Source organism: Balaenoptera physalus (genome assembly GCF_965194825.1).
Source record: "Balaenoptera physalus genome assembly, chromosome: 4".
Classification (NCBI taxonomy): Eukaryota; Metazoa; Chordata; class Mammalia; order Artiodactyla; family Balaenopteridae; genus Balaenoptera; species Balaenoptera physalus.
In genome coordinates, this window is record NC_138891.1 from 100,489,393 (window position 1) to 100,509,681 (window position 20,289).

The following is a 20,289-nucleotide window of genomic DNA, read 5'->3' on the forward strand; positions in this document are numbered from 1 at the left end:
TCTCAAACACTATCAAATTTCTCATTATGATTATTATTATTATAAATATTATCTAAGATTTCTAGTATAACCATTCATTTTACATGAACAAGCAAAACAGTGTCCAATAAAAACAAAGCACCTACGAGGAGAGAAAGAAAACACATTTAAAAAAAAATTCTCTTGCCCTTACAACTTGTCAAGTTTGAAGGATTTAAAAACTGCTGACACAGCTGGGTCAAATTTCATTTGAAACTTTAAAAGATAAAGGCTTTTTACCAGAAATGTTTATTATAAAATAATTTCTAACCCATATTCGTGTTCTCAGTTCCTCCTTGAGAGTAAACATGTGGAAGCTGAGAACACCTGTCACCTTCATTACTTTCTCATGGTTCTTAAAAAAACGGGAGCAGGGTGGATTTACTCTTCACGACTCCCACCATCCCTCATTTTATTAATAGAACACTTTTCAAAACACCTGCACTTGTTATCTCTTTTGAGCTCCCTTAAACCCTTATTACATATACACATATATATATATATACATATACGTGCACATATACACATAGATGTCTATATCTATCTTGTTACAGATATAGATCTGCCATTTTCCAGATACAAATCTAGAATATACATATATTAAATCAAGGCTTCAACATCCTAGAAGAGATTTGCCTTAAGGTCTCCAGGACAAGCCTCCCCAATGACATTTTACAGCCTGGGCGCCACATCAACAAACCTGGTTATATTGACAACATAAACTTCCATCATCCAAGGAACATGAACATGCCTCCGTTTCTTGCAACCTGAAAGTGTGTAAATAGCTCCAGGCGGCTGTGAGAATACAATGCGGTAATGATAACTGAAGGCGCCCATCTGGGTCCTGGTCAGGAATTGGTATCAACAGCCACCGACCAAGTCAGGCCCAATGACAATGGGCAGGTCTTCAGCAGCTCTCACACATGGACCCCTCCTCCCCTACTCTGGTGATTCTGGAATGCTGCATCTCTGCTTTAATCTCCTCTGCCCCTACAACTGTTCTCTACTCCCTGTTAGGGTTGTAGGAATTGAGTGGGGATAAGTTGACATAAACCGTGGGTCACTGTGTCATGTTGGAGTGAAACGGGACAAAGACAAAGATAATCACAGATATGTGCACATGTGCTGTGATTGTGCCTTTTCATTGAGAAATCACTTGTGTTATGGTGTCATGGACTTTACTTGAGCACTGATTTGCACAAACCCTACTGTGTGGGTCGTGGGAGAGTGGCAGCAGTGAGGAGGGTGAGCTGGGAAGCAGGCTGAAGGCCCAGGCCATTTGGCAATGATGCAGCCGGGAGCTGAGCAGAGGAGGAGGGACCCACTGTCACAGGACCCAGTGCCAAGTACAAGTGCTGGCAGCACATGGGTTCACAAATAAATTTACTCATGTGGCTTGAGTTTGTGTCCTTCCTACTCTGGCTACCAGAGATGTGGCCAAGGGCCACAGGAGACTCCTAAGTGACATTGTTCTCTTTCTTAATCTCCTGCTTTTGTTTATTCATGCCTTGTAGCTTCTGCCTTCCATCTTTTTCTAAGTATGTTTCTGAGCCAGGCTTCTGGCTTTGACCCTCTCTGCATTTTTCACTCAAACCTACCAAATATATAATATCTGATCCAGTTGACTAGTTGCCATCAATATGGTGTCCCTGCTGGTCAGAGCTCTTAACTCCAAGCCAAATCCAGTCATCTGGGGCTAAATCTCAAGGGTCACATGTAAAAAGTATGGGATAAAATATGCAAGAAAACAAAAACAAAAAAACAAAACTTCTAGCTGCCTTGCTCATGAGGTGACTGCAACAGGACACAAGTCCTGTGAGGTTACTAGGTTACTGTCATTCCAACTATAAGCACAATTACATAATATTTAAATTTATTAAATAACTTTGAAAGTCACACAGATTTAAGTGGAGCTCTGTTGCTCCAGAAGGATGAATAATGATGGAACAACCTCAAATCTGTACTCCATTTTATATTTTTAAAGCACTTAAATCCAATGAAAAATCTGGGTAGTCTAATATGGTCTCAGGTACAGTACTCCCCACTGTTACAGCAAGCTAACGAGCCATTGCTTCAGGACCAAAAATAAGTCTTAAGGATCAATAATTTGATTATTCTTAAATTCCATAAAATCCTTCAGCTCATTGGGCCCTGGAACTCTTACGCTACAACCCCCTGGGGTGGGCAGAGTAATACGAGACACCAGCGGAGATCTGGTGTATCCATTAATTTAGGAGACATAACAGTGTCTGCTGCATACCACCTGGTTTCAGAGATCTAAAAAGAGGCCCCAAGTCTGAAAATCATAACAAAAGCAAATCCAAAAGTTAGGCTAGTATGAAACTGAGGAAAAACAAGCATCCCAAGAAAGTTTTATAGAGGAAGCCAAGGAATAAAAATTCCTTCTTTAATCCCTGGAGTCTAAATACTGCTATATTCCTTCTGGTCCTTTTCGCTTTAGAAAATAATCAACTCCAAGTCAATATATCTGCTTGACTCATTTGGAATTAGAAACACATTTCTGGTTGTCCTCTCCAAAGCAATCCATGACGCAGATCACATTATCCCGAAGGAATATATCCAGGATCTGACCTTCGTAGATCCAGACTGTTCCAGAGCCAGGACGTTAGAAGGCTGCATTGTGTTATGCAACTTTTCTATCTGTCCTCTGTTTATTTTCTATTATTTCAGCTTAGATCTTAAATGCAGTGCTTCACTCTTCCCAGGTTAGAGACCTCTGAGAGTCTACATGGGGAAAAGATGTCTCACATCAACTCTGCCTGCTAATCACATAGGTTGACATAGGTGACAACCCCAAGAGCTTTAAATCCTATTTCTAACAATACTGTATCATATACTTAAAATTTTCAAAGAGGGTAGATCTTATGTTGTGTCTTATAGCACAAAAAAATTAATAATAATTATAAAGAGGGCACGAGGAAACTGAGAGGAGATGGATATGTCTATGGCCTTGATGGTAGTGATGGTTTCATGGGTGTATACTTATCCCCAAACTCCTTAGTTGTATACAAAAAATATGTACAGCTTTTTACATGTCAATCATACCTCAATAAAGTGGTTTTTAAAAAAAGAACTCCTCCCCAATTATATGCTATACCTGGAGAGTGTAAAATATTTCATCTGAAAACATTTTCGTGAACATAAATTTAAAATATAAATAATCTGAAAATTATGTAAATAATTATTTATTATACATGTGTATTAGTCTGCAGAGTAACTATATATTTATAGCTACAAATGCAATGCTAATAATCCTTTGGCTGAATGAGATTCCAGCTTTCTACTCTTGAAGTGCTTAAATTTTTTACTCTAATCATTCAAACAAAGGAAAATGGGTAATATGACATGGGCTCTAGACTAAGACAAACTTGCCCCTCAAATCACAGCTCTACACTCGGGCACAGTACTGAACATCTTAGATCCTCAGTTTCTGTATCTATAATATGGGAATCGTGAGCCTCTATCTCTTCATTTTTGTGAAGATTAAGTGCAAGTATGCATGTAAAGTCATTAATAAGTACCTGAAAATGTTAGGATTATTATAATGAGGATTATGCTAACATCTTTACAAGGTAAACTAGTCCTAATTTTTTTTTTTTTTTTGGTTGTGTTGGGTCTTCGTTGCTGCGCGTGGGCTTTCTCTAGCTGCGGCGAGCAGGGGCTACTCTTCATCGTGGTGTGTGGGTTTCTCATTGCGGTGGCTTCTCTTGTTGCGGAGCACGGGCTCTAGGGGCGCAGGCTTCAACAGTTGTGGCGCACGGGCTTAGTTGCTCCGCAGTCTGTGGGATCTTCCCCGACCAGGGCTCGAACCCGTGTCCCCTCCATTGGCAGGTGGATTCTTAACCACTGCGCCACCAGGGAAGCCCCATAGTCCTAATTTTTAAAAAATCTAATTTAAAAAGATTTTCTTTGAAGGAAAGTCTTACTTATTCGTACAAAAACTGTGTCATCATTTTTGTAAATACCCAAAACTTTTGTTTGCAGAGGTAATTGACATGCCAATCTCTGCTAATTTTTCCAATGTATTTTATCAGACTGTCTATATCAAATATCTCCTAAATTTTTAGCTACATAGTTATACAGTATGTTTTATTTTTACATTTTCTACTATTGGGAGAGTTCAACTAGTGAAATCTTGGGGTTTTGGTTTTTGTTTTAGTCACGGTCATCTTTGGAAGATACCATCATATTCACTGCTGAACATTTCTAGGAGCAACACTTCCACCCAACTCTTCTTTTTAAATCAGGAGGGAAAATTTTAAAAATTACTCAATACTTGGTGGAAGATGCTTTGCATCACAACCCTTAGCTTCCTCAACGCATGTGGTCACAATGACCTAAAAGAAAAAAAAGGCTGTATCATGTTTTGTCTGGCTTGCCTTTTAGTGCTCAAGTAAGGAGTAGCTATGTAGAGAAAACCCATGGCCCTTGTACATTAGAATTGTGAACTAAATACCTCAAAAGCTATCTATCCATTGCTCATGCAAACTCAGTGCCCAATCTTCAGTGGACTGTGCTACATTTCTTTTCGGTAGAACCGGTTTCCAACTCACTTTCTTACTAACAAGGATCATTCATGGAAAAAAAAAAAAAGCTCTCCTGTTCCCTGTGCTTCTTCTCTCCCATTCGGGCTCCTCATGCCCGACCAGGTGAGGGTTTGCAACAGTGGTGTTGGTGGCCCCCGGCAGACAGAAACTTAAGGAACAGAGCACATAACCCCTGTGCGCATGCAAACCCCACGTGGACCCAATAATCACCCTTCACTTCATTATCAATTCCTTCTAAAGGAGGCTTTGGAGGCCATGCCAGATAGTTTAGAGTTTATATGGGTAAAGATTATTTTGGAAATACACTGCAGTGGTATAACTCCTGAATTATGAGAAAACATGCCCCTCTGAACACACTAAAAAAGTCTCCAGAGCTGGTCAGAAAAATGAGCAACATTTGATAAGCCCTGATATCCTGCAGAACTCTCTAACATCTATCTTCTCTTCCCTGTGCCTTTATCAGCTTCCGCCTGGAGTCCTGGAACATTCTAGACCTCCTGCCTCCAGGCTTACTTACCTTCTTCACCTCATGCCAAGAAGGTCAAGAAAAAAAGTGTGAACTCCTCAACATGGCACATAAGGCCCTTCGTTATCTGGCTCTGGATTCATCTTCCCAAAGTTCTGCCTAATATCCTGATTTTGCTGCATTTCCAGAACACACCAGGTTACTGACATGAGGGTTTCTCAACCTCAGCACTATTAGCATTTTAGGCTGATGATTCTTTGTTGTGGGGGGCTGTTCAGTGAACTGCAGGGGTTTAGCAGCTTCCCTGGCCTCTACCCGCTAGATGTCAGGAGCATGCCATACCAACCCCCACCCCAAAGTCATAACAGTCCAAAATGTCTCCAGACACGGCCAAACGCCCCCTAGGTAAAATCACCCCCAGCTGAGAACCACTGGCTTACATCCTTGCCTTTTTATATGTTAACCTCTTGCGAAAACACCTGTCTTTCCTCTTCACCCTGTCCCAAAATTTCTTCACTCGGCTAACTCTCAAACTTGAAATTTCAACTCAGCTGCCCTCTTTTCCTCTCTACTTCCAAGGGGAAGTACTTGACCTTTCTCTGGGTATCCTGAGTACTTTGTGCTTAATCCAGTCGTAGTCAAACAATAGCAAACATTTATATAGGTGCGATCTACCCTATCAGACTGCCTGCTCTGCGAAGCCAGGGACTGAGTCTCTGGCCACCATATCTCCAGCACCTGACACAATACCTCTAACAAAGCAGGTGGTCAAAAACGATTATGGAATCAATGGGTGAGAACTAAACATAAATATTCTATATTAATCATGGCAGTTAAGAAAGGCATGCAAGTCACATAAGCCGTTCAGTTTAATGCTCTCAGGTATTAGAAACATTTTATAATCTTATGTTCTACCAGAGGTCATATCCAGTTTTCATGGAAAGCTAAAAAAAAAATAGAAAATTAAGAACAAAGAGGCTAACTCACAGCTTGTAAGTACCGGAAAGACAAGATGGAACCACTTAATGCCCCACAGGCACTACTGTCTTCAAAATCTCCTTCTTCAAGCAAGAATTGCTGGCCTTTAAAATGTTCTTTTTCATAGGCAACCCACCTAGAAATACAGAGGACATCCAACTGAGTCATTAATAAAACTGCAGTCAAGAAAGAAAGAGAGAAAATCATAATAAAGCACCTAGTCGCACATCACCATATTTTAAAAAGCAACACATTTATTTTGCTACCATTTATAAAGACAAACAAATGGTGTATGCCTCATGGATCAATAGTTTTTATAGTCTGGAGGCTTTTCCCAACAAAAGGTTAACTGTTGTAGAATTGCAACAGAGAAAATCTCATTAAATGTTTGTGGCATGACCGGATACCACATCTCAACGTGGTCGGAGAATAGTTTGCCGAGTAAAAAATAATGGAAAGCACATATAGCCAATGAGAAATATTGCAAGCCCACATTGAGATTCAAAGATAATCAGTCTTATTTTTCTGATTAAGCCCTGCTGGAACCACAGAATGATTACTATATTAAATATTTATTTAGGGTTTAAATCAAAGGAACCTGTCACCAGCTTCAGATCTGAAACACATTACAGGTGGGTTTAGCAAGCAAGAACTGGGAAATGCAACTGGGCTGGTATTAGCCCTCATGGCCTAAATATATACAAAGACTTCTGTAAATACATATGGGTAGGAAATGTTGCTCCCACTAGTTTATCAGTGGTGATAATGGAAACTGGAAGCACTGTGGCAGTCTTTCCAGGGACACACGTTTCTTGACTTCTAAAATTATCAGTACAGAACACTGATAAACACCATTAGTCATTAGTCCTCCAGGAAACTTACCTTTATTTGGAGCAATCCATAGTAGCTAACGCAATGTGGGCATAGATGGTTCAAAACACACGTTGACCTGCTTAAATCTGCCTTCAGCTGGCACTGTGTAACTAGAGTGGGACCCCCTCCAATGGGGCAGATTTCAAGGGTGACTATTTTGGGCTCCTGGGTTGGGGACCTCTGAATTCTGGAGCTTGACAAAATGAAGCCAGGTAGGGCTGACTACGATTATTGGGGAAGATACAAAAAATATTCCAAAGAACCGTTTTCATAGGGTACAAAAATAACAGTAGCCACTCAGTAATCATGAACCTGTCTCCAATTTCCTTAGTGCATATGGCAGGGAAAGGGTCCACATGAGTTGGAAAAAACATTTTATACATCTTCGTTAATTTGTAACATATAAAGAAACTAACATTATTTTATTCTTAAACTATTATGTGAAAATAAATTTCACAAGAGAACTTTCAAATTCTAAGTTTATATAAATGTGGCTATTCGAAACATGCTTTTAATACACCTGAATGGGAAAAATAATATGATATAGAAGATCTAATATTAAAGGACAGATCAGTAATTATTACATAGTGACAGTTCAAAAATCTTCTGCCCAGCTTTTCTCAATAGGTTAAGTTTTGATTAGTATTCAATTTATATATCTATCTGGGATATTTAAAAATAGATGTTATCTGAGAAAAATTAAGACACATCAACCTCACTTTCCCTAGATTCCTCGAGACAAGACAGAGGTGAGGAAGAGTTCCTATTACTTACAGATAAAGTTCAAAAGTTAAAAGTGAAAATAATGAAACAAAACAAAAAAATAGTAGAAATAGTGAAAAAATAACGAAGTCAGCTGTTCATCTTTAAATTAGGACATCACATTTTTCTCCTGCAGGTGTCATATAAAAAATGAAAGTGTGTATACTGTTTTACCAGCCATAATATTTTGAGATTTTTATAAAATAACTGCAAATACACTTAGAAAATAACAATGCAAATCACTATATAGTTAATGATAAAACCATTCAGATACTAAAGGAAAGAAAAGGCAAAAAATATTTTATAGCAGGATTAACAAGGAGCAGCATGTGTGTCCACAGAACAGAGAACACTGCAACTAAATACAACACTATAAAAATTTGTTTATCTAAAAGAGATGTGCTTTTCAAGCCTCTAATAAATTTTTAAAATTCAAAGATAAGGAATTAGCTGATTACTAATACGTCAGACTGAGACAGGCTGGAACCTGGGACCCTTTGCTGCAGTGCTGCAATGCTTGCACCTGAACAAACCTCTCCTGGAGCAACAAAATACAGAGAAACTATATGGGACTAAAAATAACTGAGTACATGTGCAGTTGGGGCAAATTCTGGACAAAAGATACAAAGAGACCAAAAAATCCAACTGCCACTTTTGAAGTGCCTGGAGCAAAGGCAGGGGGCTGGGGAGCAAAGGCAGGGTACTGCCCATGCCCCCTGCACACAACACCACCTAAGGGGTGCGCAAACTACCTAAGCCACCCCTCCGGCTCGACCCCTGGACACACCCTTACCTTCACCCCATATAAGGAACAAGCTCACCACCCACTCAGGGAGTGAGCAAGCAAGGAAATCTGTTGTTTGTTCTCTCTCCCCGCTGCTACAGCGGGGGCCCCAGTGAAGTCTTGCCTGAATTTCTTGTCTGCCTCGTATTGATTAAAGAGACCAAGAACGCTGGTCGGTAACAAGACCAATTATGGACATGACAACGCATTGCATACTCTCTTATATTTCCATTTTGGCTAGTGTGGCCATTGTTTGATTTATTGTCAGAAATTACAAAGGTTAAGTCTCTAAATGTAGACCCTTGACTGATCTTAAACAAGTTATTTAACTTCTATGAATAAAATATTTGAGTAGCATCTTTTCCTAGAATAGCATGAACAAGTTATATGATGTTATTACTGCAAATAATAAGAGATATCGATGTTTAAATTAAAATAAACCATCATTCCAAACAATCCAACCTATCAACAGAGAGACTAACACAATGTGTCTGAAGGAATCCTAGCACTGAGTTGACAATGGCAAATAAGCTATGAGGAAGGCTTCTTCTCTATGGTTTTACCTGCCAGGATACAAATACAGCGGCACATCCCAGGTGCAGTCATAGATTTTCTGGGGTTCTTGCCCCAGTAACTGCCAACTGACACTGGGATAGTAGCATGATGGTTACACTTGGGTTTGTACTTAGAAGTTCTTAGGGAGCTTTCTTAAAACAATGCAGGGCCAGAGGAGAACCAGTGTCAAGAATCCTTGACTTTGTAAACACACAATCCAGGCTACTTCTTTAATGAGGGAGGACTCACTGCCAAGATCTTCAGCACAGAAAGTCAACTAAGGTAGAATAGGGGGTAAAAATTGGGGCTCTCATTCATGTGCACAATCTGTCAAAAAATAATTTTATCTTGCAATTCTTATATTCTATATTGTGTTTAGAAATACTGTTTAAGTTTTAGACACTGTTTTCTTCATTTAATCCATCTCAAAATCTCTAATACTAACAAGAGTTCACAGGAAGCTGTCAGTAACTAGTATTTTTTATTTCCTACATTTCAGAAGGGATGTATATTTTTAGACTAAGGTAGGTTGTTTTTGCTCTGCTTAGCACATTTTTTGTGCTGATCTTCAAAAATGGACAACTGAATCACATATTGAAAATATAACACTCACACTCCACCGATGACACGAATTGATCCAATTCCATGAAAGTCTACATCATTTTTTAAAAAATTAGGGACAGAATCTACATGTTCACTAAACTCTTTGGCCTGTCCATGGAAGTGAGGTTTTTCATAAATAGTAACCTGAAAAATATGAAAGAAAATTACTTAGCATGCTTATATTTTAGAATAGATACATACCGATTTACTTAAGTGACACTAAAGGCCACAACCTGAATTAAGGGCCACTGTCCATTTTCATCATTAATACATACTCAAAATATAGCACACTGTCTGACATTCACAAGGAATATGTGAGTCTTTACCATCATAAAGCTAAAACATCTTGATAATATGTTTCTCTCGTATCACTATACTCAAGTATGATTACATTGTTCTAGTTACCCAAATCCTAGGACCATCTCATGGAGTAAACTGTCTTATAACTGGTTCTTGAATTATCTTTCTACGTTTTTCTCTCTGTTCAAAATCTGATACAGACCTGCCTTACATTTATTTAATTTCCTCTATAAGAAATAAAAACTCTCTAGAGGTTCCAGGGCATAATGACAAATTATCTACTGGTTTGAGAAAACATGCTGTTTCTTGTAGCACTGCTTGTATGGTCACTACTAATCATTGAGAAGAATTAGATACACAAATTCCTGAATTTAAATACAAAACTTCCTAAAAGTTTGAAATGATTGAAAGAATTTTGGTATTTTTCCTGGATATTTGGTTCAAATGGGGAAGGAGGGAATGTAGTAGGAAACAGATTTCTAGCATTTCATTTACTTCAAACTTGGATTGGTACAAGTACTTCTCTTCTACCATTCTGATGCTCTTTACTTCCCAAACACAAGCTGCCCTTAGTACAGGAAAGTGAGAAGAGTGATAACAGCGCTCATCTATTCACACTCTTACCACCTGGTCCTATTTACGGCTAATGGCATAATTTGTGTACAATTGGCAAATAAGACCCATGCTTAGACACACTGAACCAGCAAGTTATAGCTTCTTTATTAAAAAAAAAAAAAAAACCTGAGAACATTACACAGACTGAAAAAAATATGTAGTACTGCTCCTGCTGTTTTCTACGTATTAAATTTTCAGAGTGTTTATTGGAAGTGATGAAGTATTATTTGGGTTTAATACATGCTACATATGCTGAACACATTCAAACTAAGTAAGAAGCAATAATTCTTTGATGAGTAAGTCATAAGCCAACACCTAACAACTTGAAAATTGTGACTATCTGGGATAGCTATTCCTTTCACACACCTCTACAACCTGTCAGACTCCCAGCCTGTCGCACCTGAAGTTCTCATTCAGCAGACAAGGAGATTGAGACATCACTCAGGGAGTGTCACAACTAACTGTGTCACAACTAATTCTGCATCTATTACGTCACTGGTTCGAAACCTTGGCTGCATGTTAGAATCACCTAAGAAGATTTGAAAAATTTTAACCACACCCCAGACCAAAAAAGTATCTCTTCCAGTGGAACCCAGGCATAAGTATTTTTTTAAAACTCACATATGTATGACTCCAACATACAGCCAAGGTGTATTAGAGACAGTCAGATACTAAGTTTTAAAAAACTCTATCTATGTGATTGAGAGAACGGTAGTCAATTCCACAAATTAGGAAGCCCAGAAATGGGGAAGCTGGAGGAGTTGTGCCTTGTTTTGGAGGAGAGGAGGATGAATCCCCGTCTCCCTGCCTGTCTCTGGAAATGCTGTAACTTAATTAAACAGAGGTTTTCTTCCTATCTCTCTTTACAATCATTTTATAATTCCATTTCTTTTCCTTTCCCAAAACGTACTTAATCCTGGCATTACTACTACCCCAGGTTTCATTGCCTCTACCGTTCCCTTCAGATACTCATACTTTCAAACTGACATCACCTGATAGGAGCTGCCTACATCTCCTTCTGATCATCCTTCATCTCCATCCTCAGCATCACTCCCAAATGCCTGCCAGGTATTTCCACTTGAATGTCTAGCTATCACCTCAACCACTCCACAAAACAAATATCAAACCTGTCATCTTTCCACCCTGTTAGGAGGTATTTATTGGGTCTGACTAGGTTGTCAGAACAGACCTCCACCTTTGCATACTGAGCCCTCTCCTCATTCAAGCCTGGGCTCTCAGCAACCACTGTGTGCAGTCACTTCCCACCACCCCAATATGCATTAGCAAGCTATTATTAGCATACATTCAGGTAATCATTTTTTTTATTTTAATAGTCCAAAATACTTAAAGATTAATACTCAAACTTTTTAGCCTGCTACCAAAGTGTGTTTAAGACTCACCTTTAAGTTCATAGGCATTTCCACTTTCAGTCCACCCTTAAGATGACAAGAAATTTTAATATTAGACATACACATATTTAAAATACTCAAAAGTAACTAAGTGGTGTATGTAGGTCATATAAAAATCTGATTAGTGAAGATTACATACCAAATTTAAGTTGTGTATTTTAAAATTTAAGTAGAGAACTCTACAGTGGTCAAAGTCAAGTCAGACTACTCTACATCAGTGTAGATGGGGTAAGAAATCTTAAAAGATACTTCCCACAGTATAACCACTACAAGGAAGGAAACCAAACTTTAGTGCTTAAGTACATGTGACCCATTAAAGATTTAATCCCACAGCAGAGTGTCTCAGAACAGTGGAGTTGTTAGTAGATTTAAAACTTTAATTTGGCAGAGTAGATTTCTAAGCCACTTAATACTAAAATTTCTTCTCTACAATTGCTTGGGCTTTCTACATTAGAGAGAGCACTTCCTCTTCCAAGTTCTATCAACACTTCGTATCACACTTACTATCTTTGTGACCACATGGATGTAGAGCATAAAAGGTAACCCACTCCCCACAAAAGCTCTAGTTTATAATTTCCTTGTTTCCAGTGCTACTCCACACTGTGATATTCCTTAAAATTTCTCAGTTTTTCCTGTTTTTTTTTTAAAGGCACAGCACAACCATAATGGTTTATCACATAGTACCATTTAATTGAAGTTTGCCCCTCAAGTAAAAATGTTTGCAACAAAATAAATCATTAATGCAGGCATTTATTACTTTTAAGAAAGCAACCATTGACAGAACTGCCCATTTATTATTAATGCGGAACTTATCACTCATTACTGCAATGGAAGAGTATAATTTACAACAAGCAATTTTCTAATAAGCATCAAAAAAACAAATTCAGAACTTTTTAAAGTATGCAAAATTTCACAGAATACTACTATAAGGAAACTGCTTGTATTGTGATAAATTTAGCACAAAGTAAATTCAGACAACTGTCTCCTAGAAAACATTAAAATATTTTCACACACACTGAAAGAAACAGAAAAACAATGTATGAGTAGTTTGCCCATTCAGTAGTATACATATACATTTCTCAAGACCGAGATGCATGACCAATCATCAGAGCTATCTTAATTCTGAATTCATGGACACTTGGGAAAATGCTTCTTTTTAAATCTGCTTACCATTTGAAGTGGATGCAACGATTTCATTTCTGCTGCAGAAATCTCAAAGAGGCCATGGTCTTCCTCCAAAACTGTAGCTTGCCCCTTGAAATTAATATCCGGGTAGGCAAGCCAACTAAGTAAGAAATGAATGGTTGGTTAAAGTATAATAGGAATACCTTAATCTGGTTCTGTAAGAGTTGAAAGTTTAAAAAAAAAAAAAAAAGCTACAAAAAGTAAAAGAAACCTCTGTCACAGAATTACACTAATAAAACACATTCAAAGTGACATTGCCAGACAGCGTATGACAATGAGTTAACAAGTTGTTAACTACTTACATTCAGATACTATCCTAAGTTTATTATATGTTTTCCAAGCACTGGCATTGCTTTCCTTAGAATTTTCCAATATTTAAAAGATGTGAAACCTTTAATTCAATTAGGATGTAACTGAAAAATAAAAACCATTCCACTATATTCCATTCTTTTTTAAACTAGGACAATAAGAGGTAGGGATTCCACTAAGCATTTTCTACCTTTGACCCACAGTTTTAGAATCAATATCAGTTCTTGGGCTGCCTCAGGAACAGTATTTGAAATAAGATTCCTAAAAGACCCATTTAGCAACCAGCTAAACTTGATAATTACAGACATTTCTCAGGATCGTGTCAATTACTGGGTCTGCCCAACAGTTCTAACCTACACTTGGGGGAGATGAAGAAAGATGTCCAACAGTGACCCCCAAATTCAACACTAACCATCTCCAGAGCAGATGAAAATGCTGAAAGAGAGAAGGATCCATGTTGAACCAGGCATCACAAAATTTATGATTTAAGCCAATCTGGGACTCAATTAAGATTGAATTTAGATCCATAGTCCTGAAGATACCTTTGGAATCAGAAAGGCCTAGTATCAAATCTAATGCTTACCAGCTGGTAGCCCGGAACAAGCCACTTAATTTCCTCATTTATGACATGAGAGTAGCTCTACCTGTCTTCCAGGAATAGAGGAGTAATAAAAAAAAGTGCCATGTCCCTGGTCCTACGAAGTCCCTCAATAACTATCAGCACTGAGACACTCTACAAATAGCTCAGGCTCCAGAATTTTAGGCCAGGGACATGTATTTATTTCTCAGTCCCACAGTCTGGTGGATGAAAAGACAATGGATGCATCTATCAAGAACTCCGTCTGAGAATCTGTATCTGCTCCTGTTGAGTCATATATCAAAGACTTAATTGGATCCGAAAAAAGACAGAATCTGTTGTAATCCCTGCAAAAGTCTTTCTTGGGTATCCAGAAGTATAAACAGTAAAATTAACTAAAACTTCAGAAATGTGTATGTCACCAGTTGAAACATTAAACACAAAGTTAACTTTGGTAACCAGCAATCCCTGTAATAAAGAGAAACGGATACGTACACTCCTGACTTCACAGTAAAAGACACAGATTTGGGGATATTCAGCTCTTCCAAATTGGGGACTGCTCGCTGTAGGTAGATAGGACAACATGCTGGGTCAGACTGTGGGCAAAGTTCTATCTCTGGAATGCTGCAATCCTGAAAAAAAAAATTGGCTTTGAAATATCTAGAGACACACACTCCAGTATTCTCAACACCCTGGACATGCAGTTACAATTATTCTCATTGTTCAGTTGAATTTCTATCCAAAAACAGCCTAAAGGAAGTACTGTTTCTCCTTACCAGTCTGTTAAAATAAATTTTTCTAAGGAGTTACGTTGATAACATGAAAATTATAAATATTATTGATTGAAAAAGTATTACTCCAATTCTCTCTACTTTGTTTTTAAATGTCTTGCTCCATTAACCAAGGTTCCAATTTACCAAACTATCTGAGTGCCAAGAGTCTGTAAGCCTTCCTTCTTAGAAGCATAACAAAGCCATAGGGAGGAAGGGAGTTAAATAAAAGCTGATCTCATGGGGAACATAAAAAATAAATAACAGAGAGGCACTGCTCCCTCAGCATGTTATCCAATTTACATTGACAAAAGAAATAGGAATTAGAGGTGAGGGTAAAGGAAATGTTTTCCTACTTGTGGTATTTATTTTCTTTAGTACAAGTTGGTTTGAAGAAGAAAGGCATTATGAAATTTGAACCTATACTCTGTCACACATCCACGGTCACCATGTCCTGTCAAACTTTCCTTTAAAATTTCTACTGACAAGGTTCTTCATCAAGGCCAAGACTTTGATTATGGGCCTAGACCACCAGTCGAGTAAGCTTACTCTTTATACAGCTGGGCTTGTGAGAACACCACTTCCCTCATCATACTCCTTGGCTCAAGACCCAAGCATTTCAAATTTATATTTCTGTTTTCCTTTCTATAATATGGCAACAACCCAGTGAGCTATACTAACTCCCCACAACTCTTCAGTCATACTGGTATCCATACTACCTCTGCTTCTGGCCTCTCTAAGCTTTGTAAATGTTTCCCTTATTGTAACTAAAGAGAAAATTTTCTGTATTACTACTTACAAAAATCTTTTCTTAAATTTTATCGGAATATAGTGGATTTACAATCTTGTGTTAGTTTAAGGTGTATAGCATAGTGATTGTTTCATATATATATATATATATATATATATATATATATATATTTTCATTCTTTTTCAGATTCTTTTCCCACATAGGTTATTACAGAATACTGAGTGGAGTTCCTTGTGCTACACAGTAGGTCCCTGTTGGTTACCTATTTTATATACAGTAGTATGTATGATAATCCCAAGCTCCTAATTTATCCCTCCCAGCCACGTTTCCCCTTTGCAAACCATAAGTTTGTTTTCGGTAGTCAAGTCCTAACTCAAAAAAGAGCTGGAACGAAGTGAGAGAGTGGCATGGACTTATATATACTACCAAATGTGAAATAGATAGCTAGTGGGAAGCAGCCGCATAGCACAGGGAGATCAGCTCGGTGCTTTGTGACCACCTAGAGGGGTGGGATAGGGAGGATGGGAGGGAGACGAAAGAGGGAGGAGATATGGGGATATATGTATATGTATAGCTGATTCACTTCGCTATACAGCAGAAACTAAGACACCATTGGAAAGCAATTATACTCCAATAAAGATGTTAAAAAAATAATTTAAAAAATTTTAAAAAATGGGAGACCCTCCCAAAAATAAATTAATTTTAAAAAAATACCTTATCATTTCTTAAAGAATCAAAACCACAATTATTTTTCTCTTCTCTAAAACTACAGATGTGCTTCTGTCTGAACACACAATCTATCTCAGTAATCATGAGTGTTTAATTAGAAAACTCAAGTTTCAGTAGCATAATTCTTATCCCAGACATTGTGAAATTCAAATGAGTGTGCTTTAATGAAATAGGTAAATGCAATAACAATTAGAGGTGACATTTATTAGACTAAACAATTATATTTTTATTATAATCTGTTTTGCAATTTTAAAACTGCAATTTTCTGATTTTTTAATCTTTCTTCAACCTGAGTTCTCTTATTAATCATTCTTATTAATATGTAAAAGCAAGCAAATTGATACATCTTGTTTTCAGAAAGTTAGTTCTAAAATGCAATATGGTAAAAAGGTATAACCTAAAATATCCTTTAAAGTATAAAAGGTATATTTCCTTCTAAAGTTTCATTTAAAAAATAGCCAGAAATCTCCAGAAGTCACCTGCCAATCTTCAAGACTCTTGTTTGCTATTAAAAATAGAGCTCTAGTAACATTATTTAAAATGCTGCCATACTAATGTTCCCCCAGGGATCTGAGGTACAGTAACAGAATACATAACTAAGTGTCTCACACAAATAAGTTTCCTCTGCATTGTGTTATACAAACAATGTTTGGGTGGTGTATTTTAAAAGGGAAAAAGCTAAGAGGCATGAGTCTACCACAACACAGAAGGAAACAGATAATGGAAAAAGCATAATGATGGCTAAAAAATTGAAAATAAAAATAAGAATGCTTATGTTCTCAACTATCTTCACTAGAGGACAAATTTTTTTCTCTAGTTGACTGAAAAAGATTTCACTGATAAGTTCTATTTTCTCCATGGTGGCTATTCACAGAAGTAATGTCTTTTGCAAGATTTGTATAATTCTTGACAGACAAAGGCAGTAAACACTAGCAACTGAAGGGCGCCTTATAGTAACCTAGCAACAATAAGCAGTTTACTCTTAGTAGAATTTAAATGGCTTCCTCCCAGACTTTTCTAGTCATGATATACTTTATAATATCTCGGTGAAATCTACAAGCTTAGACTATTAAAGCAACTAGTAGGAATGGAGACAAAGCTATAGAGAGAAACAGGGTGGGAATGAATTACAAAAACAGTAAGAAAAACTTGCCTCCACTAATTACATAAAATACCTTCAGTCCCTGATCTAACAACAGATCTCTCTCTTCCCAGCTCATTAATGAGGGCACAACCGAAGTAACTTCTGAAAGAAGGAAACGTCATTCTTTGAAAATAAATATTAAATGCATAATAAACAGAGTAATGCGCAATATTCCTTTTTTCTATTTGAGAAAAGAAAGCACTTGACTCAAGACTCACTGCACTGCTATCCCACCTCCAATTATTTCCACTGGGGGCAAAGATGACCCTTGAGCAGAATCTACAGCTGCTGATGACTGATGGTATCTTCTGTTACTTGCTCTATCTATTCATGGCAAAACAAAGACATCATGAAAGTATTTTCTTTAAAGAACATTAAAAGTTTGACTACTCAGATTAGAGCCACTAGAAGATGATGAAACAAGATAAAGCTGGCGTAGGCCTAGGTGAATTTGGAATGGCTGCCATGAAAATGAAGCTATCGATAGGCAGAATTTTGACAAGGTGGGAGAAAGGAAGCAGTTTGATGCCTGACTCTTGCTTTGTAAAATATTTAGAACAATGCTAATGCTTTTTCCATTCAATGCTCAATAGTTTTATTTTCCTTCCTCACTAAAAGTTGCTAGCATGTCCAAGACAAGTGGGCACTAACACTGCAATTTAAAAAATGACTCCACAAACAAACAGTGGAAGAAGAAAAAAAATGCAAGTATGACTTATTCTTTCTTATAATATATCGAAGCAAATGGCGGAAGTGCAAATACCCATTTATATACCCAGGCTCAACAGATTGAATTTTTGTTTGATTTTATTGTTGTTTGATTCTGGGTGGAGGTTGCTGCTTACAATACTTTATTCATCTTTCTTTTTTTTTTTCCCCCACTAGGCCTGGCACAGTGCCTGACATTCACAAGGCAGGCACAAAACCACACATTATTTAAACCTTAGAAGATTCCACCTACAAACTAATTATCTGTTTCAAGGAATTTCTAGTGGGTTAGCTAATTACGTGAGCACTCAAATGCTGCTTGCTGAGCTGAACTGCTTGCGATTAGATTTTTCAATGAAAACGAACACTGCCCTCTATGTTGTAGCCATCAATCTCCCTGAAGTACCAGCAAGCCACCAACATTCACCTCAGTATCTGACACATGTGGCTCTGCTAGGGACTCCCTCACATCCCCCGTGCTGCCTAACTCCTGTTCACTCTGTCAAGATGCCAATCAGGTACCACCTCCTCCGGGTGAGGTACCTCTTCTTCGAGCACCTGTAGGGCCCTGCATAGTACTTCTCACATCATATGGTCATGTGATTCAGCTGTCTCTGACCTAGACTCTGAGCAATCTGAAGTAAAAGACCGTACATCACTTGTATTTCTATTCCCAGTGCCTATCACAGTATTGGGTCCAAAAGAAGACACAAACATTTGTTAGGCACAAGTTTGTTTAACAGTTTTGCAGAAGGTATTAATTCATGCAGACACCCCTTTATGATAATATGAGTTTTCCTGTATGCTCTCTTATTTTTCTGTATGCTATCTGCAACTATCAAGGGTTAAATAATGTTGATTCAAGTCATCATGATAGGGTCCACTCCAATTTAGACATTTTTAGCATATAAATGGAATCGCCATAATTTGAAAAATATATATGTCCACGACTGTCACAGGAGTTAACTGCGCTAAATCATGTACTACATTACTGCTGAAGGAACTCTTAAGAACACATGGGAGAATTCTGTCATTATCACTAACTCACCCCTCCTCTAAACCACCAAGGCACTTCCCACAAAATGTTTCATTATATGGCAAGACCTGCCTCATCTTAGTATTAAATAATATTTTCTAAACAGAAAATAAAAAAGCAACACTTTTTCGCTTCCTCTCCCCATCCTTCCTTCTCTAATTTCTTCTAACACTCGTCTCTCTCCCCCTTTCTCATAAACACCACACACTCACACACACACACACACACAGAGCTACAATGAGTAGAAATCTACCACTAGAAAAAGATATATTTGGAAGTATCTTATCCTAAAGATGTCTGGATGGTATACTCCTACTACTATTAAAAATACATATATATATTACAACATGTAACATTTTATGTGCCAGATTACATGTAATATTTTAAATTTTCATTCACTTAACACTTTATACATATCTGGTCAAAAAATTATCAATATGATAATGAAGATTAATAAAATTAGCACAAATATTAGCAACCATTTCTAAGCATTGCTGGACCAAAGTACAGCTTTACTACATGACAAACAAAACAAAATAAAAAATAGGGATAAAATCAACTGTTCCATTACCTTTAAGACACGTTTGATAGACCCCAATACAAAGTTCCTTTGTGGATGTTTTCTGTTCTGAAGGATCCAGTCACGATTTAACACCTTTTCCCCTTCTTCTAGTACACATTTCTGACCTTGGAAATGTGGTTTCTCATATAAAATCCAGCTGAACAAATATGAAAGCATGATCAGTTATAATTAATTTTCTAAGAAATGAGGCATAAAACAAATGATATTTATAATTCACAGACCATCTTCTCTACTTAAATTTTAATATCTGGGCTATTTTCCACTACTAGCATATAATCCTATTTTGAAACAATGATAAATACGCTAATGTAAGGATAAGCAAAGAGTGAAGAATAAAAGTGCACAGAACTTGGAAGTAATACTTCCTGAACACAGCACCACAGTCTATGCCTGTGCCTATATTTATGTATACATACACTTTACAGATGCTGTATACACATTTACATTAAAAACAATAGCTTAACAATTCCAAATTCCACTTCTACCCTAATTTTCCTGTCATTGGACAATAGAGCTCACGTGTCTCATTTTATAACATGAAGATACACTACACCACACTGCTTTAA

At 37.4% G+C, this 20,289-nt stretch overlaps 1 protein-coding gene across 4 annotated transcripts in view; it reads right to left on the reverse strand.

The window, feature by feature from the left end:
• The window catches only part of CRYBG3 (crystallin beta-gamma domain containing 3), a 111,864-nt gene that overhangs the window by 46,130 nt on the left and 45,445 nt on the right, over positions 1-20,289 (reverse strand). For 3 of the 4 annotated variants that reach the window (XR_014263067.1, XR_014263068.1, XM_082460248.1), the window contains exons 7-12: positions 19,712-19,859; positions 14,498-14,634; positions 13,102-13,216; positions 11,923-11,958; positions 9,618-9,751; positions 6,040-6,166 (exon numbers count right to left, since the gene is read on the reverse strand). Coding sequence is in view for 2 of the 4 variants with exons in the window: in XM_082460248.1 (XP_082316374.1) it covers positions 6,040-6,166; positions 9,618-9,751; positions 11,923-11,958; positions 13,102-13,216; positions 14,498-14,634; positions 19,712-19,859 (697 nt within the window). In the remaining 2 variants the exon portion in view is untranslated. The remainder of the gene's footprint in view (positions 1-6,039; positions 6,167-9,617; positions 9,752-11,922; positions 11,959-13,101; positions 13,217-14,497; positions 14,635-19,711; positions 19,860-20,289) is intronic. The other variant, XM_082460249.1, reaches the window with a different exon arrangement.